The sequence below is a fragment of the Micromys minutus genome (genome assembly GCF_963924665.1).
Source record: "Micromys minutus genome assembly, chromosome: 2".
Taxonomy (NCBI): Eukaryota; Metazoa; Chordata; class Mammalia; order Rodentia; family Muridae; genus Micromys; species Micromys minutus.
The window spans coordinates 53667540-53692592 of record NC_137971.1 but is presented as its reverse complement, the minus strand read 5'-3'; the positions used below and the strand labels follow the sequence as shown (position 1 = coordinate 53692592).

General features: G+C 48.8%; 2 protein-coding genes across 4 annotated transcripts; both read left to right on the top strand.

Moving 5' to 3' along the window:
• Positions 1-6787: 6787 nt before the first annotated feature.
• Positions 6788-11235, top strand: CABP2 (calcium binding protein 2; the record flags this gene model as incomplete). 3 transcript variants are annotated; one of them, XM_080912620.1, is made up of 7 exons in its annotated part: positions 7650-7706; positions 8194-8352; positions 8966-8996; positions 9628-9762; positions 10335-10444; positions 10552-10699; positions 11210-11235. In XM_080912620.1, the coding sequence occupies 7 exons, from the start codon at positions 7650-7652 to the stop codon at positions 11233-11235; spliced, it is 666 nt and encodes a 221-aa protein (XP_080768746.1). The 3 variants fall into 3 exon arrangements, with proteins under 3 accessions (XP_080768747.1, XP_080768746.1, XP_080768748.1); XM_080912621.1 differs by lacking the exons at positions 7650-7706; positions 8194-8352 and adding an exon at positions 6788-6949; XM_080912622.1 differs by lacking the exon at positions 8194-8352.
• Positions 11236-22940: 11705 nt separating this feature from the next.
• On the top strand, positions 22941-24562 carry CDK2AP2 (cyclin dependent kinase 2 associated protein 2). Its single transcript, XM_080912736.1, has 4 exons — positions 22941-23109; positions 23416-23516; positions 23603-23735; positions 24052-24562. The coding sequence occupies exons 1-4, from the start codon at positions 23028-23030 to the stop codon at positions 24117-24119; spliced, it is 384 nt and encodes a 127-aa protein (XP_080768862.1). The 5' UTR covers positions 22941-23027; the 3' UTR covers positions 24120-24562.
• Positions 24563-25053: the final 491 nt, after the last annotated feature.

The window sequence follows — 25053 nt, the reverse complement described above, 5'->3', positions numbered from 1 at the left end:
CTACCTTTCTATTGCTAAATGAAAGAAAGCCAAGTCTGTTGACAAAGCCCGTCCTTTTCAGTAAGAAGCCTGCTCCATCCTGTCTCCTGGTGAGAAAACTGCAGCTTCCTGCTCTCTCTGCACTTCCTGCTCTGCTGTGCTCTCTCGGGCCTCTCCTCTCTCCTCAGCTCTTCTCTATTTTCTTCTTTCTCTCCTCTCTCCCTCCCACTCTCTTCTATCCTGCTGTGTCCTGTTGTTTTTTCTGCTTCTCCTCCGTTCTTCTGCTTCCTAATGCCATCCTTCCTAGTCTATCAGGAGAATAGATCACATAGTGTTCCGAGCCTCTTTTTTCAGAAGTTCACAAAAATTCAAACATAAATTTAAATTATAAATGGAATAAGGAGTCACCACAGAAAGGTTTACATGTGTTTTCATTAAGGCTGGCTATCTAACTAACTAAAGGTTCATTATCTGTGGCTAGCTCCACGGGCACACTGAGAGTTTAAAACTATAATTCTCTAAGCTAGCACATTTCTGTCAGGAGGCTTATCTGCCTAGTGTCTCATTAGTATTGAAGTTTTGTATAGATAAATCCAGTCAATATTTTATCTTCTGTCCTCACACCTACAATATATGATTCACTCCCAGTTTATGGCCTTTAGTTATCAGATAATGATTAACGGCCTAAAGAAATGTTATCCTTTTTTAAATTTATTTATTTATATTATGTATATGAGTTCACTGTAGCTGTCTTCAGACACACCAGAAGAGGGCATTAGATCCCATTACAGACAGTTTTGAGCCACCATGTGGTTGCTGGGAATTGAACTCAGGACCTCTGGAAGAGCAGCCAGTGCTTTTAACCACTGAACCATCTCCCCAGTTCAGGAGTGCTATCCTTAATCCTAATTCTGTTACACACCTACTTTCTACCTTAGTGCAATTAACTCATGACACATGAAGGTTTGCAGAGTCCTAATTGCAGTTTTCATATTACAGAAGGCCCAAAATTACTTGTATAATTTTAGGAATTCTATAGACTCACTATTAGGAATTAAGAAATCATTTATTTGTCTACATAGCATCACTATAAAATAGTGCATTTTTGTTGATCTGCGAAAACCTGCTTAATAGGGTAGACTAATGCCCAGGAATTGCTGTATTAATTTAATAATGACAGAAAAGGCATATCAATAGCAAGACTCAATCCTGAGATGAAGTCTCTCAGGCCTTACCTCCAAGAACTCAGCCATCGAAGACTGTGCCAAAAGCAAAATAAAACAAACAAATCAAAAAAGTGTAGGCCATTTCAGGAAAGTCATCCACTAGCCTCTCCTTGATGACTTCTGACAGAGACAACGTTATCTTTGTCATCAGAGGTGTTGCACTTGAAAGTCTGGATGACAGACATAACTTTAGTCATGCATTGATTAGTGTCAATAAATGACTGGGGGACACCTGTGTAGCCATGGTTTCCACCCTAAGTCATGCGTTATAAACAATATAACTCAGTGACTAGAGAGATGGTAAAATTGGTAACCTGCTGTTGGAGTAAGTAAGAGGACCAGAGTTTGACCTCCAGAACCCAGGTAAAAGATGCTGGGCATGTTAACATGTAACCTTAATCCCAGTACAAGACAGACATCAGATCCCTGGGTTATGCTAGCTAGAATCTACCCTTCTTGATGATTTCCAGGCCAGTGAGTTATCCTTCCCAATAAAACAAGGTGGATGGTGCATCTAACTTGTCCTCTGACATCCATATAGACGTCACATAACATACACATACAAAAGACATGTTGCTGATCTGCTGAGAATTTACCCAATAGGACCGGCTAATGTCATCTAGGAGAGTCTAAGGTTAGTAGGTGACTTTCTGGAAATGGAGATGGCCTATTGCTCTGTATCACATTGTAATACTAAATATTGGCTCCCAAGGTCTGGTTGCCTCCAGGGATAAGGAGATACTAACATACACCAAGTAATGCTATGTAACCTTGTCCCCTAAGTTATCCCTGATTGGTCAGTAAAGATGCCTACAGCCTGTGGCTAGGCAGAAGAGAGGTGGGCAGGTGGGCTTTGGTTCACATGCTTGGGGTCTGAAGCAGCAACCACAGGGAGAGGAAGACACCACAGGGATAGGGATCATGAGAACAGGCCGTGAGGGCTGGCCACTCAGAACACAAGTAGCCCCAGGTGACAAGCGATATCTTGGGGTTATTTGACAAGAAATTAGACAAAATAGGGTAGAGGGTTAATATCTGCCCAGCTCTAGTGCTGTCTAAGGCTTATCATAAATATAAAAGGTTTGTGTCCTGAAAGACCCCACAGAGGGGAGACCCTCAGTCAAGTCTCGGGATAACACAACCCCCCAAGAACTCATGAAAGACCTTCCTTGCTGCAATTACATGAGGTTTTTTAATTGACCAGTGCACTGGGGTCGAGACTCATATCCCACTCAGGAGTAGAGGAGTCTGACCCCGAGTGGCTGGGAGAAGGGGGTTTTAAAGAAAACAAATCACAACCTGGGGGGGGGGGTAACGTCATTGGAGAATACCAAAAATACCAGTGAAGAATCGTAAGGGAAATACCTGATTTCTCAAGATTGCCTATAAGGTGAAAATTACCAGTGAAGAATCTCGAGGGGAACATTCGGTTTCTCAAGATTGTTTATGAAGTGTTATTTAACTTTTATGTTTTTATGGCCAGCCAGTTCCTGAAACAGTCACTGAACCTGCTATCCTACAGTTTTGCCTCTACTCTATCTGCTAGGGGTCTTTACCTGTTAGGGGGTCAGGATTTATCCTGGTCTTTCATCCTTTATCTGGGAACTGAATGATCTAAGGTGGGATAGAAACCTCCAATTAATAGGATGATTTACTACAACAGAGATTGTAACTCGGGCATTGGGGCTCATGCCTGTAAAGACCAAAGCAGGAGGGTTGCCATAAATTTGAGGCATCTTTTCTGACAAATCTGGGTTACAGAGTGAGTTCTAAACTGGCTTAAGCTACAGAGTACGACCATGTCCAAAAAGGGGATGGGGGTATAAGACTGCACCTGAGACTAAGAAGATGGCTCAGCAGTTAAGAGCACTGGCTACTCCTCTAGAGAGGTTTCAATTCCTAACATCCTTATGGTGGATCACAACTGTCTATAATATGGGTGCAGGCAAAATGCCTATACACAAACTAAAATAAATAAAATAAAATAAAAATATTCCTGCACCTTCACCTGCCCTCTACCCGCTTCCATCCATTTGTCTTTTCTTTCTATTTACCCAATTATTTATCTATCCAACATTCAACCATTAATGTAGCTGGAATATTTTAATAAATCCTGGCACAGGGTTACTACCCACCTCAGTGGTTTATGTTCTGAATGAAACACACACACACACAACCTTTCTAGATTGAGCTGGGCAACTGCCTACCCTCTGTGCTGTTAGAATCGATCTCCTATCAATAACTCCCAGTTATGACTTACTGATTTCTATGTTCCATCATGACTGCTCTTAACTCCAATTAGTCAGCTCTCTGGTCCATGTTCTCTTGGCACAGAGCCCAGGGCACTTTACCCCATGGTGGCTCTAGCCTCTCTCCTAAACACTTTTCTAAGGAACGGTGGCTCTCTCCCCCTTTCTCCCCCTGCTCATTCCTTATGGTCCCAAGCCAAGGAAACCTAAACCCCACTCATGTCTTTTCCCTACCAACTATTGACTGGTGGCACCTTTACCAATCATAATTAACTGGGGCCAGGGTACCTCAGTATCTTACTAATGGACTTTCTTGTCTTTGGAGGAAACAGTTTTGGGGAACCCGTGCTAACATTAGAATACAAGCATTAGGCCAATCCCACTACACATCAGTCCACCAAAATCCCACATACTAATCTGCCCACCAAATTAACCTTCACCAGCTTATCCATCCATTGTTTCATTAACCCTTCCAATATCTTCCTAAGCGATGCATATATCCACTTATCTGAGCATCTATATTTCCAACTAGCCACTCATCCACTCTGTCCAGTTATCCAGCTAGCTGGACACCCATCCTTCTACCACTGCAAAGGTTCTGACCCTGACAGATGGAAGATTCCAGAAGGCTAATCTGCACTCAGACCTGGAGACCTTGGAGTTGACACTCTGCCAACCCCACCCTCTTGCCACCAACTCCCTTTGTAGAGGCCACCAACTTTTTTCTTGTCTCCTGAGGGCCTCTGCCCAGTGTGCCCTGATCTATTGATTCACAACCCTGGGCGCCAGGGCTCACACCCGATTGGCTAAGTCACTATGAGCTAATTGAGGACACAAAGATGAGCTCTTCAGGACACTGAGATGCAAGCCAGGAGGGGCCTCCAGACAGGAGACAATTCCTTTGTCCTCATGGAAAACTTTGGCCTATGAACTTGTGACTAATTATTTCCCTAACCACCTTGGACAATACTTTGAGACACATATTTCTCATTACTTCCTACTTTCCTAGAGAGAAATACAAGGTTGGTCTCCATTTTTGTTTTTTGTTTGTTTTTTCAAACAAATCACTGAACTCACTGGCTGGTTCATGCCTATGTTCCCAGCTACTTGACAAGATTAAAGAGAGAGAGAGAGAGAGAGAGAGAGAGAGAGAGAGAGAGAGAGAGAGAGAGAGAGAGTGGGAGGGAGGGAGGGAGGGAGAGAGAGAGAGAGAGAGAGAGAGAGAGAGAGAGAGAGAGAGAGAGAGAGGCTGGGGGTGGGGGAGAAGGTTGGAGATGTAGCTCACTAGTGGAGTATTTACCTCACATATATGAGGCCCTGGGATCAATCCTCAGTACTGGGGGGAAAAAAAGATCAGAAAGTAGAGTACTTTCCCAGGGGGACTCAGCCCTGTCGGTCCCCTCTAAGACCTTGCAGAACATAAAAGAATATGCTTTCTGGGGACTGTTTTTGAGGCTGTCCTTGCCTGGTGCAAAGGGACTGAAAAAAACCACATGCTGAGTCATGTGAACAATAACAAAGAACCCTTCCCACCCTTGACTTCCCGGCCACACACCTCTCCACGCACCTCTGGTCTTGCCTATCCCAGATCTCAGAGTGTTCTTCAGGCTGTGTTCAGCCTGTTCCCAGTCACCTTACCTCACCTCCAAGCACAGCAAGTCCTCCTGTCTGTCCTGTATTTTTTCATTGTCCGTTACCCTGCACTGCTGAGGGTGCTGCCCCTGCGCCACTTAGAAGTGAGGTTGCTCACCCGCTCCCAGGCAGAGGGTTAAGAGCTGGCACTCAGCCAACGCCACCCTCTGGTGCCCCATCTCTTAATGCCCATACTTTCTACAGATGCCACTGATCCTCTCCCCTACCTCCCAAGGGCTCTGCCCAATGTTACTTGAGGTCCAGGACTCTGCCAGATCACTGTTGACAACTGTCAGGATACTTCATCAGCAGAATGAACAGCGTTCCTAGTGTGCAGAGCCTTCCTCTCACCTGCCTGGTGGGTATTCTCAAGCACAAACAGACTGCTTAAAGGCCCTTGTCTGAGTTAGATGCACTTGAGGCTGGAGTCTTCAGAGAAGGTGGGGTCTGTTGTGGTTCCTGGGACTAGAAACCACCCTGGGGTTTCTTATAACCCAGACTGGTCTGGAACTCACCATGTAGCTAAGGATGACCTTGAACTTTTGATTCTTCTACCTCTGGGTATTTTACAGGTCCACAATGCTATGTCCAGTTTGTTCTCTACTGTATTGAGCCCAGGGTCTTTCTGTATGCTAGGCAAGCACACCAAGGGAGCTAGAGGCCCCGCCTCTCTCCCCAACTCTCCCTCCCAGCCTTGATGTTTGCAAGCTTGTCACTGAATCGAGGATAGAGTCACTAGCTCAGATGGCAGACATGGCATGGGATCTGGTTCCCTGGGACAAAGACTGGTGCAGAGGGCATGTGAATAAATCATGAGGGGCCCATAGCAGGCCAGCAGGCCACAGCTGACCTCATTCTGGAAGTGAGAGTAAGCAGCTGTGTGGTGAGTGACTGGGGTGTGGCAAGGGGCAAGGGGCTGTGTGGCACCTTTCCCCTTGTTCCTTGAGAAAAGCTTACAGGTCAGGGGAGTGGTTTACTCAGGAGGTGGGGAAGCAGAAGTGAAAACAGAGGGATCCTGGAGCTCCAGGTGGAGGAGAGAGGGGCAGGTGGCATCCTTTTCCAAAATCTTGGCGCTGTCCCGGGAAAGTGAATGGTGGAGAAGAAGGAAGGGCAAACAGACAGAGAAAACTGAGAGTCTCTGGGAAATAGTGAAGGGGCAGAGAGACAGAGACAGACAGACAGACAGAGACAGACAGAGACAGAGAGTCAGAGACAGAGAGTCAAGACAGAGAGAACAGAGGGACAGAGAGAAGTTAAGGCACAGAAAGAAACTGAGAACAGAGAGAGACTGAGAGGCCTGAGGGTAGTGAGAACAAGACAGATAGTAGCAAAGGCCAAAGCAGATGAAGCGTGAGCAGGATGCGGAGCAGGAAGAACGCATTAGGACCACCAACGAGAGAGGTGCAGGCAGGACACGGGATGGGAGGAGGCCAGCCAGCTTGGGAGCCTGGCCACCTGAATCAGCAAGGGGCCCAGGTGTATAGTCTGTGATCCTGTGAAGGTTGGGAAGTAGTCTAGGAGGAAGGTGAAGATTTCAAAGATGGACTATGGGAACAGCAATGGAAGAAGGTAGTGACTTTAGAGGAGCCGGCTCTCCTAACCCCCAAAGCCAAATATGAAACAGCCACAGCTCCCATTGAGCTACTTCTCTACAGGTTGAGGAGACACAGCTGGAACAGAAAAGGTACCACACCTACATCCATGGCCCTACCTGAGGGCCCAGCAGATGGCAGCCTCCCTGAAGGGGATTCCAGTCCACCCACAGACACTGCAGGACCCAGCCAAGACCTAGCCAGCCCTATTGCCCGCAGACAGGCCCTCCTCCGTGAGCTGGAAGCCCAGGTGCAGGCTGCCTATGGACAGGTAAGGGACACGGACTGTTCTTTACTAAAGGACCCCAAATCCCAGCTGGCTATAAAATACACCCAGAACCATGTCTATACATAGGTGACCAGAGTGGTCAGGAGAAGTTAGAAAATCCATCTGCCACCTCTGTGGACACTGAGGGATGGGTCCCCAGAGTTGACCCTTCATGCACAATGTCGAGCTCTGGATGGATACAGGGTTTTGACAGGTTCACAGGAACTTCAGACTGGGCCAAGATAAAAGCAGGCAGGTTCTCTCTCCAAGGACTTCATCCTCCAGTCCCCCAGTTGCCACACTGGGAGAGTTGGGATCCAGCTGGCCCAAGCACTGGGTACTTACTTCTTCCGGAGGATCCAAGTCTGCTTCTGAAGGAGGAGATTACTGTAAGGCTGAGACAGGGGTTGGTTAGAGGGGGGACTGTTTAGAAAACCCTCCTGAGGAGATCTGGAAGACTGTGCCTTCCAGGGGGCCTGGACTCTGAGTAAGCCCACACTCACACAGAAACAGAGGTACTCAGAGATAATCCCGGATTGGATTAGGGCCCAAGCCCCGGGCCCAGGGCTCCCCGCCTGCCCACCCGCTCCTGATCTTGCCCACAAAACCCCAGGAAAATCCTCTCCAGTGCTCCCAGGCTGTCCCTGGAAACAGCAGGGGGCTGGCAGAATCTACAGCATCCCCCCAGGACTCAGGGCCTGGCATGGTTCAGAGACCCATGGGGAACTGTGCCAAGCGGCCCTGGCACCGGAGGTCTAAGGTAGGAAGGTGAAGGGGAGAGATAGAAGGCCAGAACTATTGGGGTATTGGGCTGGATTAGAGATTGGTTCCAGAGAAGATGGAGGGGGTATCTGTATGCTTTTCTTGAAAGAGATGTTTTCCTGGACTTCCCCAGGCTTGCCTAGGTCCCCCCTGCTAAGTTGATAGGCCAGCTACCCATTCTGTACAGGCCTGACTCTCTCAGCCTTGACCAGGGTAACCAGAGCTAGAGGCCAGGTCTTGTTCTGCCACAGGCTTCCTCAGTGAGATGGCCAAAGCCCCACCTCTTCTGTGCTTTAGTTTACGAAGCTGAGCCATTAGGGATGAACTCTTCCAGCCTGGAGTGTTAATGGGTCTGTGTACCTCGAGGCCCCTCCCCCTCTGTCAGGTGCTGGGCTTCAGAGACAGGAGCAGCAGATGAGGGCTGGAGAGGGGCTATAGGAGACCTACATGGGCATTGCTCCAGCTCACAGCTGACTTTGCCACAGGACCGCTGGCGGTGGCCCGGATCCCCCCTAGGGGGCTCCTGCCCCAGCCCTGGCCCCAGAGCTGAGGAGCAGGAGGGGACACAGGGCTACTCAGTGCTCGGCAGCCTGGTGGGGCCAGCGTGCATCTTCCTTCGACCCAGCATCGCCGCTACCCAGCTTGTATGTACGGTCACTCTTCTGCCCGCCTGTTGTTCTGGTCCCTTAGCCTCATCACTCCCAAGTGGGTGTGAAGGCTAGAGAGGATGTCAGAGGAAAGACATGCAACCATTGGGGTGGGGCAGAGCTCAAGGAACCCCTACACCAGCCGTGGGGTTGGGTAGGAACCCAAGAAACAGCCACCTGAGAGTTGGGGGTGCAGTCCAGTGGCAGAAGACTTGCTTATAACAAGCCCAGGTTACATTCCCCAGCAGAAATAGAAAGGACATGCTCTCAAGGGGGGCTGGCTGGACAGGTGGGAGAGCCCTCAGGAGAGGGTCGGGGGCAAGGCTGACCTGCAGTGACATTGAGGCCAGCTGGGTTGGGTATGAGTTTCTGTCTGAGCCTGGGATCTACCTCTGTTAAAAGGAGCTATGCACCTCAGAGGACTGTGGAGACAGGGCAAGTGGCAGGGAAAAGGGATTCCTGAGACACCCAGATGGGTGAACAGGACTGGGCAGAATGAGGCACAGGCCTTGGATACGCTGTGGGGTGGATGAGAAACCCTAAGACACAGAAGGAGGGTGATGAGGCCTGGGCGGGCCAAGGAACTCCTAACCATCTGTGTCCTCTGCAGAACCGGGAGCTGAGACCGGAAGAGATTGAAGGTAACAGGTTCAGGGAACGGGCCATTGAGGTAGGGTGTGGGATGGGGATTACAAGAAGAAGTTTAGGGCTAGGGCCTCTGCAAGGTCCAGGAGGAGCAAGAAATCCATGGGGGTTGGGGGAGACTGGGCAGGGAGAAGTGGCAAAGCCTCCCTTCTTTGCCACCCCTTGGTCTCAGTGACCACACTGGTCAAGGGCTGCTTTCATATTTGCCCATCTATCTGACACCTCCTGGATATCCACAGGGTCTTTGCTGAACTCCTGCTATCCAGGTAGATAAGGCCCCCACCTTCTGGAGAGAGCTACAGCTGTGTAGAGCACTCATAGGAAAACCAATGACTGGGCTGGCCAGAAAAAAATGAGCAAGGAACTCTTCCTGCTAGCTTTTCTGTCTCTTCTTTTCTCCCACCTTCTCCTCCCTTTTTTAATCATGTAGAACAGAGATTGGCACATACTAGATGTTTGATGAGAGAACAAAAATTGTGATACCACGTGCGCAAAGGCCCTGTGGTAACAAACAGGAGCTGGGGTTTAGCAGCAAGAAGGGATTAGAGCAAAAGGGAAAGATGGGCTGGCCCGAGCCAGCAGGTAGAGGGTGAGGCTTAGGAAAGGACTAACCTCATTGTCTGGCAGAACTGCAGGTTGCCTTCCAGGAGTTTGACCGAGACCGGGATGGCTACATCGGCTACCGGGAGCTGGGTGCCTGCATGCGGACGCTGGGCTACATGCCCACGGAGATGGAGCTCATTGAGATTTCACAACAAATCAGTATGTGCTTCAAACCTACATGAGCCTCATGCCCCAGCCCTGGCCTAGCCCTGAGGTAGCCGCAAGGGCTGTTCCAAGAGCCCAGGATATAGTTGTCATTAAAGGGAGAGCCACCTCCTGAGAACCTGCTAGGAAAGCGGGAAGGATGACATGATCCCCATTCACCAATAGAGAGACTGAAGCTCAAAGAGGTGGAGTACTTGTCTTGAGTCACACAACAGGGGCTCAGGGAAACCAAGAACCTGTGTCTTAAGAGCCTAGCTGACTGGTGGCACATGCCTTTAGTCCCAGCACTTAGGAGGCAGGCAGATCTCTGATTTTGAAGCCATCCTGGTCTACAAAGCATGTTCCAGGACAGTCATGGCTACACAGAGAAACACACAAACCACAAATAAAACCTAGCTGAGGACAATTTCCCACCAGGAGCTGCCGATGGCGCAGTCTTTGGCACCCAGGAAGGACAGACCATCTAATGCCACGAAGGAAGGGGCCAGGAGCCAAAGGAAGGCAGTGGGGCGGGAAACAAGGTCAGATGCTAGGCTGGGGTCTCTAATGGATGGACATACCCTCAGGTGGTGGGAAGGTGGATTTTGAAGATTTTGTGGAGCTGATGGGCCCCAAGCTGCTGGCAGAGACGGCAGACATGATTGGCGTGAGGGAGCTTCGAGATGCCTTCCGGGAGGTGTGCCTGGGGTGGAAGGGGTGGAGAGGGTGGGTGAGAATGTGGGGCTGCAGGCACTGAGAGGCCAAGTAGATTCAGGGCTCAGTCAGTGATCCATGCTGCCACAGTTTGACACCAACGGGGATGGCTGCATCAGCGTAGGGGAGCTCCGGGCAGCCCTCAAGGCTCTGTTGGGAGAACGCCTCAGCCAACGCGAAGTAGATGAGATACTCCAAGACATTGACCTCAATGGAGATGGCCTGGTTGACTTTGAAGGTAACGCTTCCCCTGCTTAGCCACAGGTGCCCTCCAGGATTCTAAACCTGTGGGTTGTGACTGGGTATCAGATACCCTGAAGGTCAGATATTTACATGACAGTTTATAACAGTAACAAAAATGACAGTTATGAAGTAACAACAGAATAACTTTATGGTTGGGGGTCAGCACAGCATCAGGAACTGCATTAAAGGATTGAAGCACTAGAAAGGTTGAGAACCACTGTTTCTAAACAGTTCCTAGTTATGATGGAGGGTCAACGAGGGAAGGATGTCATACTCCCTACTGGCAAGAAAAGAAACTCAGGAAAGCGCAAGTGTTTACTTGGGGGAAAAGAAACAGGGAGAAGAACCAAGACTATAATCTGGGCAACCGAGACCTCTCCTGCCTGAATCACAGAAGCCTTTGAATGTCCTCAAGCATCCTTTAGCCCACCCTGTGACAGGCAGATCTGCCTCATCTCTGATGGGATCAGGAGGGAAGACCTAAAACCTTCGTTTGTCCTGGCAGAATTTGTTCGGATGATGTCTCGGTGAGCCTTTATAGAAGCTGCGGTGGACCAACCTGGAGCATCCCAGCCTCCGAATTGCAGAGGATCCCACGTGTTCTTTGAAGGTCATTGTGTACAGGACTGTGTGCCTCTTCCCTATCTCTGCCTGGGCACAGTCCCCTCCCCTGTCATCACCCCCTACCTCATCCTGGTTCTCTGGCAATAAAGCATCTCCCAGCTTGTGGAGTGTTTACTCCACTCATCCTGAAAGTGTGGTATCTGACCCCAAAAAGTTAGGTCCTGGAACTGGGCTAACTACAAGTCACCCCAATTGTGAGCTCCAGAGAAGCTCCCTCTTCTTCCTCTCTGATCTAACCCAAAGCAAGTGCCAAAAGATATCTCTGAACTGGACACTGTGGTGCATGCCTTTTATCCCAGCACTCTGGAGGTAGAGACAGTTGGATTTCTGTGAGTTCAAGGACACCTTTGTCTATAGAACAAGTTCCAGGACAGCCAGGGCTACATAGTGAAACCCTGTCTCTGACCCCCTCTCACCCCACAACAAAGAAAAGCACAAAACAAAAAAGACAACCTTTGGACTGATCATACACACACACACACACACACACACACCAGAGCTTCTGGAGTTCTGTCTTTGAAATTCCCAGGACAGAGTATTTCCCTCAGCTCTGTCACATTTATTTCTGCCCCAGCCTGGGAGAGGGACTGTTCAGAGCCCAGCCTTAGGCATCCAGGAAGGTGCTAGCTGGCAGAAGGACTCTCCAGGAAGCACATCAGTCTGAGAGCTAGGACTTCTTTCCTCTGGGAGTACTTCCTGAGTACAATGGGAGGGGAACAGGATTGGCCAGCCCTGCCCATTTCAAGACCGCTCTAATGGACAGTCTATGTTAGTGAGCCTTTTAGCAGAGAAGGAAGGACCTGCTTAGCAGGAATCAGGGACTCACTCCTTCCCTAACCAGGTACTTGTCCTTTTCCTTAACAAGTATCCCTAACCTAAAGCTCTGCTCTACTAGAGACTCACATCTTCATACAGAGCCTTCACAGCCCTTGTCTCTACCCACTCCCACTTTTGTTACAAAATGCCTCAGACTAAGTAATGTAGAAACATTTGTAATTTAACACTCTCTTGCTTTTATGTTGGGCTGGAGAGATGGCTCAGCATTAATAGCACTGACTGTTCTTTCAAAGGTCCTGAGTTCAATTCCCAGCAACACTGTGGTTCATAACCATCTGTAATGAGATCTGGTGCCCTCTTCTGGCCTGTAGGCAGAACACTATACCTAATAAATAAAGCTTAAAAATAAAGACTATGTAAAGCTAGGAAGATCAAGTAGGCAGTGACACATACTTGTAACCCCAGTGCTCAGAACACTAAGGCAGTCCAGCCACATAGTGAAGTCCTGACTCAAAAAGGGAAGAAAGGACAGAAAGTGTGAACACAGACAGTGGTAGTTCACAACTGATACCAGTCAGTCTCAGGTAAGAAGGAGCTGGGCGTGGTAGTGCACGCCTTTAATCCCAGCACTCGGGAGACAGAGGCAGAAAAATCTCTGAGTTTGAGGCCAGCCTGGTCAAGATAGCAAGCTTGGCCCAGGGAATGGCAGGATTAGGAGGTGTGGCTCTGTTGTAGAGCTCCTCTTCCTGCCATTGATGATAATGGACTGAATCTCTGAACCTGTAAACCAGCCTTATAAGACGCCTTGGTCATGGTACACCATGGGACCAGGGACTGGGGTATTGCTGTGATGGGCCTGACCATGAATGTGGATTTTGGGACTTTGGATTTGGAAAGCAGTGGAATGCTTTAAATGGGGGTTTTAAATGGGGCTTAATGGGCCATTCCATTAAGTAGGAATTTGATGCTGCCCAAGAGGTTTCCAGTGGATAATTTAAATGTGTGGCCTAGAGACTGTTTTTTTTTTTTTTTTTGTGGTATTTTGGGGAAAAACATGGCTGCTTTCTGCCGTTGTCCAAAGATTCTGCCTGGACTAAGGTGAAGATATTTAGATTAATTGCTTTGTCTCAAATAACCTGGTGTTAATTCTGTTGTGTGGTTACTAAAGTTCACTCTTATGAAGAACAATTTAATGAACAGGAGCAAGTTGAGAAAGGAAAAATTCAAAATATATGGTTCGAGTATTAAAGGGACATTAGGAAGTAAAATAGAACTGAATCCTGAGTTCAAGGATATTACATTGAATTAAGGGAGTAGTGATCTTCGGGTAAGATCCTATCCAGCTAAATTTAGGTCCAGGCACGGTAGAACAAACCTTTAATACCAGGAGGCAAAGACAAGCAGAGGTCTGAGTTCAAGGCTAACCTAGAATAGAGCAAGTTCTAAGTAAAGAACACACCTTTAATCCCAGGAGACAGGTATGCAGATCTTTGAGTCCAAAGTCACTCTACAGAGCAAGTTCCAGGACAGCCAAGCGTAGGCAGTGAGGAAGTTGGAAAACAGAAAGCTGGTATACTGTAATAGAATAAGGGGCCATGTTCCAGGCCCAGCGAGGAGCAGAACTTGGCAGCTTTGGCTACGTGGAGTCCATAATAAAAGGGATTACTGGGAAAGTTGGTGCTGGTTAGCTGGAGCTAAGAAATAAAAAAGAGACCAGCATTACTAAGGCAAAATCTTCTGGGAAGTGTTTTTTAAGAGCACAAGGAAGCTGTGTTTCAGAGATAGCCAAGACTGTACCTCGTGCTGCAGCCGTACTTGGTAATGTGTAAGAGTCATCCAGGCGGTACTGATTTTGAAGGCATGACGGAGTCATGAAGAACAGCTGAGGCTTGGGACTGTGGGAGGCCATTGGAAGGCCACTGATGAAGGTACAGCCCCAGCTGCTGTTGACAGCCTAGGACTGAAGGGGTCATGCAAAGGAGTTGAAACTTGGCACCATGAAGAGAGCCTGTGAGAGGCTCTTGGTGAAGCCTAGTTGCAGCAGAAGACTCCAGTGTATTGGAGATGCCAGTACCATGGGATGAACAGCAGCAGCAGTGGAGTGGATCAACCTGAGCTTAAAGTGCTACAGAGGGCAGAGCTGGAGAAGTGATGCAGCCCTTTGAAGGAGCTCAGGAGATCATGTGTGGATCCCAGACATTGGAACAAGAAACTGTAACACTGAAGTTCTCTTGGAGACCCCAAGAGTTTTTCAGATGCCAGAGCCATGGGCTATCTGCTGAGGAAAGTTGCTAACAGGGAGTGGGACCAGCCTAGGAGAAAGAAGCTTGCTACAGTCAACAAAGATGAACAAAGAGTTGGAGATTTGAAGACCACTTTGACATCAGACATGGAGATGCCAAGTTTGTCCAGTTAGTTTCCTGCCTTGCTTTGGGGATTACAGTTAAGTGACTGGATGAATCTCAGAAGAGACTTTGACCTTTAGACTGTTAACATTGTTGAGACTGCTCAAGACCCTCACCCTAGCTGACTGGAAGCTAGTCTTCTACTAGCAGCCTTCAGATGAAGATGTAAAGCTCTCAACTCCCCCTGCACCATGCCTGCCTGGACGCTGCCATGCTTCCCACCTTGATGATAATGAATTGAACCTCTGAACCTGTAAGCCAGCCACAATTAAATGTTGTCCTTATAAGACTTGCCTTGGTCATGGTGTCTGTTCACAGCAGTAAAACACTAAGGCATATGGCAAGACTACATAGTCTCAAATAATGAAAAGAGGAAGAGAGTGGGAAAGACATCAGCTGCCAATTTCTGGCTCACACACACAAATAAATAGGAGTTGTAGGCACACTAGTCCCCACAAGATGGTCTCAGGGAAAACAAAGAGGCAGCCCTAGTTTCCTGATCCTGAAATCTGGACTCTGAGGTGCCGGTGCTGGCTTCAGCAGCCTCAGCACCACCCATCCTGCAGATCCCAATTAATCCTTAATCCTCAATTAAGTGATCCCTACTGCCAACCCTACAGCCTCCAACAATGAGTTGCCTGAGCCCCATGGCTTTTCCAAAAGCTGGCACAGATGGTATCATTCACGAGAAGATGTCTCTGCAGGAGCTGGGGGTGGCAGCCCCACAACTGATGGGAAAGCAGGTGGGGTCAGCTGCCCACGCCCACTCAAGCCTCTGTGTGTGGAAGGTGAAGGCACCAGAGGTCTTAGTCACAATGTGTCTGCTGACACTGAAAGTACCCACAGTACCCTGATGTTATGTGTGCTCCACCCCCTCCCCCAAAAAAGAGCCACTAGTTCAGATGTTTCAAAAGATCCCAACTGGCATAGGTGGGGAGGAGAAGGGGAGCTGTCCGCAAGCCGACCCTGAGGAGATCCTGGGTTTCCCTGGGAACGTGCTCACTGCCCGGCTCCCAGCTCAGGTGCCCTGTGGCCTTTGGCCTTCTAGGATCAACTCAGTTCCAGGTCAGCAGTGGCCCACTCCCAAAGTGGTACTCTTTTTGTGTCTGTGAACCAACTAGATTCTCTGCTTGCTTTCCCTGCTCCATCATGGCATCCTACCTTCTAGATTCATTCTTAAAAATCACACACATTAAAGTTTGCTCATTGATAAATATCCGATATCTTCTACTCATCCTCATAGAATCCTAGGAAACGGTCTCACTCTCTTAAAAACACTGCCTAGACTTGAATAATCCTGCTCCACCCCCAGAGCCCTAACCAATCTCCTGACAACTAGTCACCCATCAGTCTTATGGTAATTTCCCTTTTCCAGCACGCTGTGCAATGGAAATCATACACACTGTAGCTTTTTTCACTTAGCACCATACACTTAAAATTTATGTTGAGAGACCCACCCGCCAGCAGTGGGCACCACTAAGATATGCAAGTATGTGGTGGAGAGATGAGAGAGAAACAAAAATGGAATGGTTCGAGCACTACGAAGGGAGGCAGAACTGGAGAGGTGAGGATGGAGAGGATCAGCCTGATGTTCGTAGCCTGCCCTGCCACTTGAGGCCATGGTGAAGTCCCACCCTGTGCTGCTGCTGAGGCCACATCTGGGTCTGTGACCATGCAGCAGCAGGGGTCTGTGTTGATGTCCGTGACTCATGTTACCAGCCAAGGCCATGTGGGTGTCCCTGGTCTAGGCTGCCAGACCAGGAGCATGTTGATGTCCAGGGGCTGTGCAGAGCTGGTCCCACCCCCTCCATGGCTGCAGCACTCCGGAGAGCAGGACCCCCTGGCCTCACCTGGGCAGCACTGTAGAGCTGGCCCCAGTAACAGAAGAGCTGGCCCTGCCCCCACCAGCTGCAGCACTGTGTGTGTTAGCCAAGGTGGTGCTGGAGTTTGCCCTAGTGCTATGGATGAGGGCTGGCAGGCTGACACAGCTACCACCCAAGCCCAGATCCAGGCTATGAGTTGGCTCATCCCAACATCTACCCCATCTGTGAACTGCATGTGAAGGAGCTGGTCCTGCAGAACCAAAGCTGCAGAGTCTCCATGACACAGAGCAACAACAGGATACGCAAGAGGAGACCCATTGAGGACCAATGACTCATTGCAATGAACATCTGCAAGAAAAGATGCATGGACAAAAGAGTATAGTGTGGGACACACTGTGACACACTACAGCTCCCATAATGAGATGTTTTTTGTTTTTGTTTTTTTTTTTTATTTTCTTTTTGTGGAGAGGTTGTGAAAGACTCCCGAATCGGGGAAGCCCCTCACTCAAGTACCAGGAGAACTCAAACCCAAGAACTCACAGAGAGCCTATCTTGCTGCACTCAAGCAAGAAGTTTATTCAAGGGGTGGGGGTGGAGACCAGAACTCTGGGGACGACACATATCTCACGCAGGAGATAGAGGAGTCGACCCTGAACTCAATTAGGGGGACATATTTATAGGGAAAATTACATAAGCAGTTAGCAACAGGCACATAGCAATTTCATTGGTTTATTCAAATTGACACACTCTGTCTGCTTTTGGATATGATTCAACTCTAGATCAACCTGTTTGGGGCACACTGACTTCCGTACTAGTTTTTCTCAGGACTGCAGAGCCAGACCTTATCGAGACCAGGTGGTCTGCGGTTTTTGTTCTCAGCCTTGAGACATACTTGTCCTCAAGGCAGGGTTAGTGGGGCTAGCTTAAAAATTTAACTCTTTCAGTTGCAAGGGCAGAGGGCAAAGGAACGGGGAGGTGAGTGGGATTGGAATACCTAGTGTGAAATTCACAAGGAATTAATAAAAAATTTAAAAAAAGATTTATGTCGTTGTATGAAGAGATGACTCGGCAGTTAAGAACACTCACTGGCTGCTATTCTGGAGAACGCAGGCTCTCTCCCCAGCACCCATATGGAGGCTCACTCTCTTTTGGTCACAGAGGGCATTAGGCATGAAAGTGGTGCGTAGACATACATGGAGGCAAAACATCAATACATGGATAATAATAATTAAAATAAAAAGATTTTTATCTATAATATTTTATGCTAGATATATGATTTCTATTTGTTGCTGAGTAAAACTCTGTTGAATGGGTACACCACAGTTAATTGATGTGGTGTATTTGAATGGTATATCTGTTGTAAGGGTATACCACAGTTAATTCATCTAGACACCTTTTTTTTTTTTTTTTAATAGAGTCTTTCTATGTAACTCTGGCTGTTCTGGAACTTTCTGTGTAGACTAGATGGCCTTAAATTCTGAGTTCTGCTTACCTCATCCCCCAAATTCTGGGATTAGCTGCAGGAACCAAGACACCCACCTGTTCCTATTCACCCATCGAAGGCTATTATAGTTTGTAAATTACTTTTGGGAGAAAGTCTGGCTCTGTAACCCAGCCTGACCTCAAACTCATGGCTATGGTCCTCAGACTCTTACTGAGCTCTGGGATTACAGGTGTATACTAAGCTTAAATCTCAAATGTCTCCCCAAAGAGCCACGAGTTGAAGGTTTGGTTCCCCCAGTTTATGTACTACTTACTAGGAGGAAAGAAAGCTCAAGGATGTGGGGCCTTCTAAGGAGAGGTTGCTGGGCAACTGTTCTTGTAGGGGACAGTTCCTGGACAATTCAGATCCTGGATCTTCCTCTTCATCTTTTTTCATGTCTCATGAAAGTTTTACAGCCGTGAATTGGACAGGTACCTTCTGACATAGGCTCCAACCAGAGTGGAACAACAATGAACTGAAACCTGTTCATGAAGCCATGAAACACTAAGCTTCCTCTGAGCAACTGTCTGAGGTGTCCAGGAGTGGAACAACATAAAATACACCTACACTGTTGCAGGTCATAAAACTGTCATAAACAGCCACACATGCATGCTTTGCAAGGGCAGACATCTTCAAATCAGTTGGTCAACACCCATTTTCTGGGTTATTGTGTTAAGACTATAATTTTGGGAGAAGCTGCTGGAATATCTTCTGCAGTAGCTTTATCAAGCTGTGTTTCCACCAACTGAGCAGAAGGGTTCATGCTGCCAATGTCCTTGTTATATCCCATTACAGATAGTTGTGAGCCACCATGTGGTTGCTGGGAAGTGAACTCAGGACCTCTGGAAGAACAGCCAGTGCTCTTACACTGAGCCATCTCTCCAGCTCGAGGGTCAGTTATCTTCACCAGATGTAGAGACATCTCTCTGCTTGTGAATCCATTCATTTGTTTTAACATTCTAGTATGAAACTTCACAAACATAAAGTCAGTTGTGACCCTAGCCTTTAACAGCTGAGCTGTCTCTTCAGCCCTAAAACTTTACAAACATAAAGTGGGGAGAAATACAGAAATACACATCGGAGCCAGCAAAATGGCTCAGTGGGTAATGGTGACTGCAGCCAAGCTTGACAGCCTGAGTTTGTTCTCTGGGATCCGCACAGCAGAAGAATCAAACAACCACCTGAGTCCTGCTTGCTGTCTTCCAGTCACTCTGCATGCACCGCTGCACATGTAGCCACTCTCATAGAGCTCCAGGACTCACACGATAAAACAAAACAAAGAACAAAAAAGGGGTTTGGCTTGGTTTTGAATTTGAAAGAGACTAGAGAGATGGCTCAGTAGTCAAGTGTGCCCACCACTCCAGAGGCCCTGAGCTGAATCCTGAGCATCCATGTTGGGTGGTTCACAACTGCCTGGAACTCCAACTCCAGGGAATCTGTCAGCCTCTTAGGGATTCCTCAGGCACCTGTCCTGCCCTGCACATAGTCACACAGACACACAGACACACAGACATACACATATTGAAAACAAAGGATTTATTTATTTATTGTACATAAGTACACTGTCGCTGTCTTCAGACACACCAGAAGAGAGCATCAGATCTCATTACAGATGGTTGTGAGCCACCATGTAGTTGCTGGGATTTGAACTCAGGACCTCTGGAAGAGCAGTCAGTGCTCTTAACCGCTGAGCCATCTCTCCAGCCCCAGAACATTTTTTTTTTTAAGTAAAAGAAAAACAGTGTTAGCTATTCATATAAAATTACAGATGGTTGTTGAATTGGTCAGCCTGTGAGGTGGACTGAGTCTGTGGGTTTCACTTATTAGCTTCTGATCTGCAGGGTGCCATACTAGAAGGTTCCCAAAATGCACAGATAAGCCAGGTGACTCACACTGTAAGCCATGCTTGAGAGGCAGAGGCAGGAGCACTGCTGTGAGTTCAGGCCTAGCTTGAGCTACATAACAAAATCTTTTTTTAAAAGATGTATTTATTTATATAAGTACACTGTAGCTGTCTTCAGACACAGCAGAAGAGAGCATCAGATCCCATTACAGATGGTTGTGAGCCACCATGTGGTTGCTGGGAATTGAACTCAGGACCTCTAGAAGAGCAGTCAGTGCTCTTAACTGCTGAGCCATCTCTCCAGCTCATATATAGCAAATCTTGTCTCAAAAACAAACACACACAACCCCCAGGGGCTGGGGTAGGAGTTTATTCTGCAAGCACAAGGACCTGAGTTTAAATCCCTAGTTCAATACCTAGTAAAGATGGTTGAGTGTTCCTGTGACCCCAAAATTTAGGGGTTGGGGTAGAGTTAGAGCTCCCTGACCAGCCAAGCTAGCTGGAATGTGAGCTTCTGGTTCAATGATACATCCCTCCTCAAAGCAGTGAGGCAAACAGCAGTAGATGAAAACACCGGATATTCTCCTCTGGCCTTTTCAGTCATTCACATGGACTTTAGTACCCACACATTCCCATGTATGTCACACACACACACACACACACACACACACACACACACACACACACAAAATTACAGGCTGGGGAAAGGTCCCCCTGACAAACAAGCCAAGAGGCCTCTGCCAACTTCCTACAGTGAGCAGAGTCTGGTCTTTGGGTAGGCTGCAGCTGTCAGCTCTAACCTTTGGGACACACCCTGTTCCTCAGGGAGGATCCACTCTCTCTAAGAGGAGGAACGTCTAAAATCAGTCTCTTCAGCACAGCCCACTTTACTTCCCCCATTTGTTAAGAGTGGAATGTTTGTGTGTTCTCTTAAACTCACATGTGCACCCTAGTTCCAACTGAGACAAATCTGGAGAAAAAAGTGAAAAATAAAGGTCAAAGGGCAGGACTCTTACCTAGAAACCCTGTGGGATACTGGGGAAAAAAAAAACCCACACCAGGAACCCAGGAGGCTGGTTGTCTGACCTCAGACTTTTAGCCCCTAAGCTGTGCAAAAATAATCTTCTCGATTTAAATTACTCAGTCCATGGTATTTTGTTTCGTTTGGATATTACTCAGCCCCAAGTGCTGAACATATGGAGCAATGGAGAAAGCAGGAAGGCTTAGGGCTGAATGGAGGGGAACTGGGACATTCCTAAAAGGAGCGTTTTATAGTGGCTCCTCTTCCCACACTCCTTCCCACCCACTGGAATCTTTCCCACAGTGCAGTCTTGCTGGCACACTTGGGGGTTATCTTGGGTGACTTGACCAGAACTTTTATTTTTTGTTTGTTTTTTTTTGGGGGGGGGGAGGGACAGGCTGGCACTGACTTCATGATCCTCCAGCCTCAGATGAGGTTACAAACTCTCACCATCAACCCCAGTCCCTAGTTTAAGTATGCTAAAATTCTAAAGAGGCATGATTAGATGCAGGATTTTTTTTTTAATTTGAGATTTTTTTTGTTGCTGTTGTTTGCTCTTTGGGTTTTAAAGATTGATTTTATGTATATGAGTACACTGTTGCTGTCTTCAGATACACCAGAAGAGGGCACTGGATCCAATTACAGATGAATTGAACTCAAAACTTCTGGAAGAACAGTCAGCAAGAGCTCTTGGCCACTGAGCCTTTTTTTTCCTTCAGCCTCCCCGCCCCCCACCATAGTCTCAAAAAAGGAGATTCATCTAGCTGAGAGTGGTGATGCATGCCTTTAATCAAAGTATTCAGGAAGCAGAAGAGGATCTCTGTGAGTTTAAGGCCAGCCTGGTCTACATATTGAGTTCCAGGTTAGCCAGAACAAGATAGTGAGAACCCTCTCTCAGGAAAAGAAAAAAGAAAAAAAATATATAGATGTATGTGTGTGTGTGTGTAGGGTGTTTTCTCTGGTTTGTACACTACATGTTTGCTTGGTGCATATTGGGCCCACTGGAAATGCAATTACAAATGGCTCTATGTGAATGCTGAGAATTCTAACCTGGGTCCTCTGGAAGAGCAGCCTGTCCTCTTATCTGCTAAGCCGTCTCTGCAGCCGATTTTTTTTTTTTTAATGAGTTGGGGGCTAAAGACATGGCTTAGCAATTCTGCAGATACAGATGCAGGCAAAACACTCATATACATTAAAATAGTTTTTTATTTTTTTTAAGTGAATTGACTTCGAGGAAGTAGGAACGAGCTGGCCAGACTCAGGTGGGAGTTTCATTAATGAAGTCAGAACAATGACCAGCCGTGCTTCGACCCATATGGACTTTCATCTCAGTTTCTCTGCGAAGCTGAAGCATATTAAGGCAAGAATCTGTGGCGTGTGCCTGTAATCCTTAGCATTTGGGAGACAGCGCGTCAGGAGTGCAAGGTCATTCCCGCCTATACAGGGAGTTCGAATTCTGACAGGGCTACTTGAGACTTCCTCTCAATCCCATCCAACCCGCCAAAAGGAGAGCCCAGGAGGAAACCATTAGTGAGGTGCTGAGATTCCAGTCAAGGGTCTTGACCCGGGTCCTGACTTCACCTAACGCAGTCCAGGATGCTAGGATGTTCTATCATTGTCTGTGGAGAAGGTGAGAGACTTAGGGCTCAGGCCTCGAGTAGCGTCGTTGGCTGCCTTCTAGACCTAAGGTTCAAACCAACCCAAAGAAAGAGCTTGGTAATGACTTTGGTGAGGGAACCGTTGCCATAGGAACAAATACAGGCCTGAGGCGCGCGCATGCGTACAGGCGAAGGGAGCACTGAACCGGTGAAAGGTGACGTAAAACGCTCGAGGCAGGGCGGAGGGCTCACTCTGTGGGAGCCGTGGCCTTGGGAGTCCACAGCGGAGAGAAGTCGCGAGGCAGTGAGGACAGAGTGTGTTCGGCGGCCGCCCACACACCACCGGAGCAATCCGCGGGGACTAGACTGGCCCGCTGCCGAGGCCCCGCCTCTCGGGCCTCGGGACTAATCGGATTGAAAGCGCGCCGGCCCCGGGCCCCGAACTCGCCAATTGAGGAGGACGGCGGTCACCGCCCAATCCGGGGCAGACAGGTGCGAGGTCCGGAAGGTAGAGGCCAATCGGCGGCGGTTGCGGCCTGCAGGGGCAAGATTCAGCCAATGAGGAGGCTCAAGTGACAGCTGAACTCACCAATCGAGAGTGAGGAACGGTCGTTCCCGCCCGCCCTTCCGGCCGGAGCTCTATTTACCAGGGGCGTGCAGCTCGCTTGCCAATCAGAGTGCGGCTGAGCTGCTGGACAGCCAACCCCGGAGGAGCGGCCGGCTGACGGCCGCCGCACTAAGGAGTTGGGATGTCTTACAAACCTATCGCGCCCGCCCCCAGCAGTACCCCTGGCTCCAGCACCCCCGGGCCAGGCACCCCGGTCCCTACAGGTAAGGCTCCAACTCCACCGTTGCTCGCCTTATCCGAGCAGTCGAGGTCTTGTAGAGGAACGGCTCGAATTTTGCAATACGGGGCCTGCTAGGCGAGCCTGGCTCAGCCTCAGTTTGCTGGCCTGAGAAGTGGGCGTGGTCACGTAGAGATTGTAGGTGGAGCGCAGGGAAGGAGCGTGTCTCTGAAGTTGTTCAGAGTGGAATGAAGAAGCATGCCTTTGGGGGTAGTCTGGCGAACGGTCCTGGGCTTGGAAATCTGTGACGGGGTCCTTGTCACACTCTGACCTCTTACTCGTGTTGTTGCAGCCGGAAGTGTCCCATCGCCATCGGGCTCAGTGCCAGGAGCTGCAGCACCTTTCAGACCACTTTTTAACGACTTCGGACCGCCCTCCATGGGGTATGTACAGGTGAGTGTGGCCAAGAGCTTGCTTATGGATGAGGACAGGAGATCCCCTGGGGTCTGAGGTCACATCTGTATTTTCATTTGACACAGGCGATGAAGCCACCCGGTTCCCAGGGCTCTCAGAGCACCTACACGGACCTGCTGTCTGTCATAGAAGAGATGGGCAAAGAGATCCGACCCACCTATGCTGGTAGCAAGAGTGCCATGGAGCGTCTGAAGAGAGGTAGCGAAGCCAGGCCCACCCTTGCTCTGCCCAGGACACAGATACTGAACATTGAGACATTTCAGTAAGATGGAGGATGTCTAGAGTCAGTACAGGACGTTTGGGGCAGCCTAGATTGGAACAGAACAGGGGGAGGTGTTTCAAAATGAACTTGAGTCAGTTTCCAAGAAGGTGCTTGGGAACTTGGGGTGAATTCCAGGATTAGCCAAATCCTTAATCTCATCCAGCCTCACTAGATTAGAGGTGCTCTTGCTGAAGGGTGACTGGGGAAGGTCTCTGAGGCCCTGCTTACTTCCCCATCCTCACCCCACCCCAGGCATCATCCACGCTCGGGCGCTAGTCAGAGAGTGCTTGGCAGAGACAGAACGCAATGCCCGCACGTAACAGGAAGCACCTTGACCTCTTCGTCGGGACCTTTCCAGCCACTGCAGAGCACCTGCTTCTCCCTGGCCTTTGCCCCACGTTGCTTCCTATCCTGGGCTTCCTGTCCTGCGTCCCGTGATGGGTGCCCTCCAGGAACCAGGTAGCAGATCTTCGTCCAGTTGGCTGTACACACTGGTCTCCTCCCTCTGAAGGAGTGCTGAGAGGCCACTGTGAGTCTCATCCGTGACCTGCTCGCGGTGCTGATCTAACGGAGCTTGCTCCTCTCTGTGGTCCCACCACACGGCACTTACTCCTTAACTCTTAGTCCAGGCTGCCTCCTCCCTCTCCAACAGGAGTGCAGAAGGCCTCCCTGCCTCATCTCTGGGGCCACAGCCGACTCTTTTTTTGGTGTGTCTTTTACTAAATATGCCCTTTTTGTATAAATAAAAGATGATTTGGAATCATTCTCTCAGCTCTGAGCCTTTCTGTGTGTGGTTCCTCTGGGGAAGTGCAGAGCAGGAAGTGGGGAAGGCTGCGTGAACCTATGCCTTCCCATCCTGTCCATTGCCACCCCAGCTTTGTGCCTTCCTGCTGGGGGGGGGGCCGGGGGGGAGAATAGCTGAAAGGCCAGAACACCAGTGGGGAGGAAGTCAGCATAGGGAGGTGCCACCAGAGGGCAGTGTAGGGCCTTGGCTGTCTTCACAGCTGGAGGTACTGTTGAACAGCCTGAGCCTCAAGGGCCCTTCCTCTGGATTGGCAGGCATGCCTGGCAGATGCCCCTACACTACCCTCCACTTTAAATCATCCTTGGAAGACTCCAAACACACCGGGTCTCTGACTCCTTAGGGAGGCAGTTAGAGGCTCCCTTCCCCGCGGCACCTTGGCTTGATGCTGCTCTTCACTGTCCCAACAACTTAAACCAGGCTGGGTGTGGCTCCATGAGCCAGCCATGGGT

Bases quoted from the DNA above. Each gene is read 5' to 3' on its own strand.
- CDK2AP2 (XM_080912736.1), top strand. From the start codon at position 23,028: ATGTCTTACAAACCTATCGCGCCCGCCCCCAGCAGTACCCCTGGCTCC. The intron at 23,110-23,415 runs GTAAGGCTCCAA...GTGTTGTTGCAG, and splicing joins AGGCACCCCGGTCCCTACAG to CCGGAAGTGTCCCATCGCCA. The intron at 23,736-24,051 runs GTAGCGAAGCCA...ACCCCACCCCAG, and splicing joins CATGGAGCGTCTGAAGAGAG to GCATCATCCACGCTCGGGCG.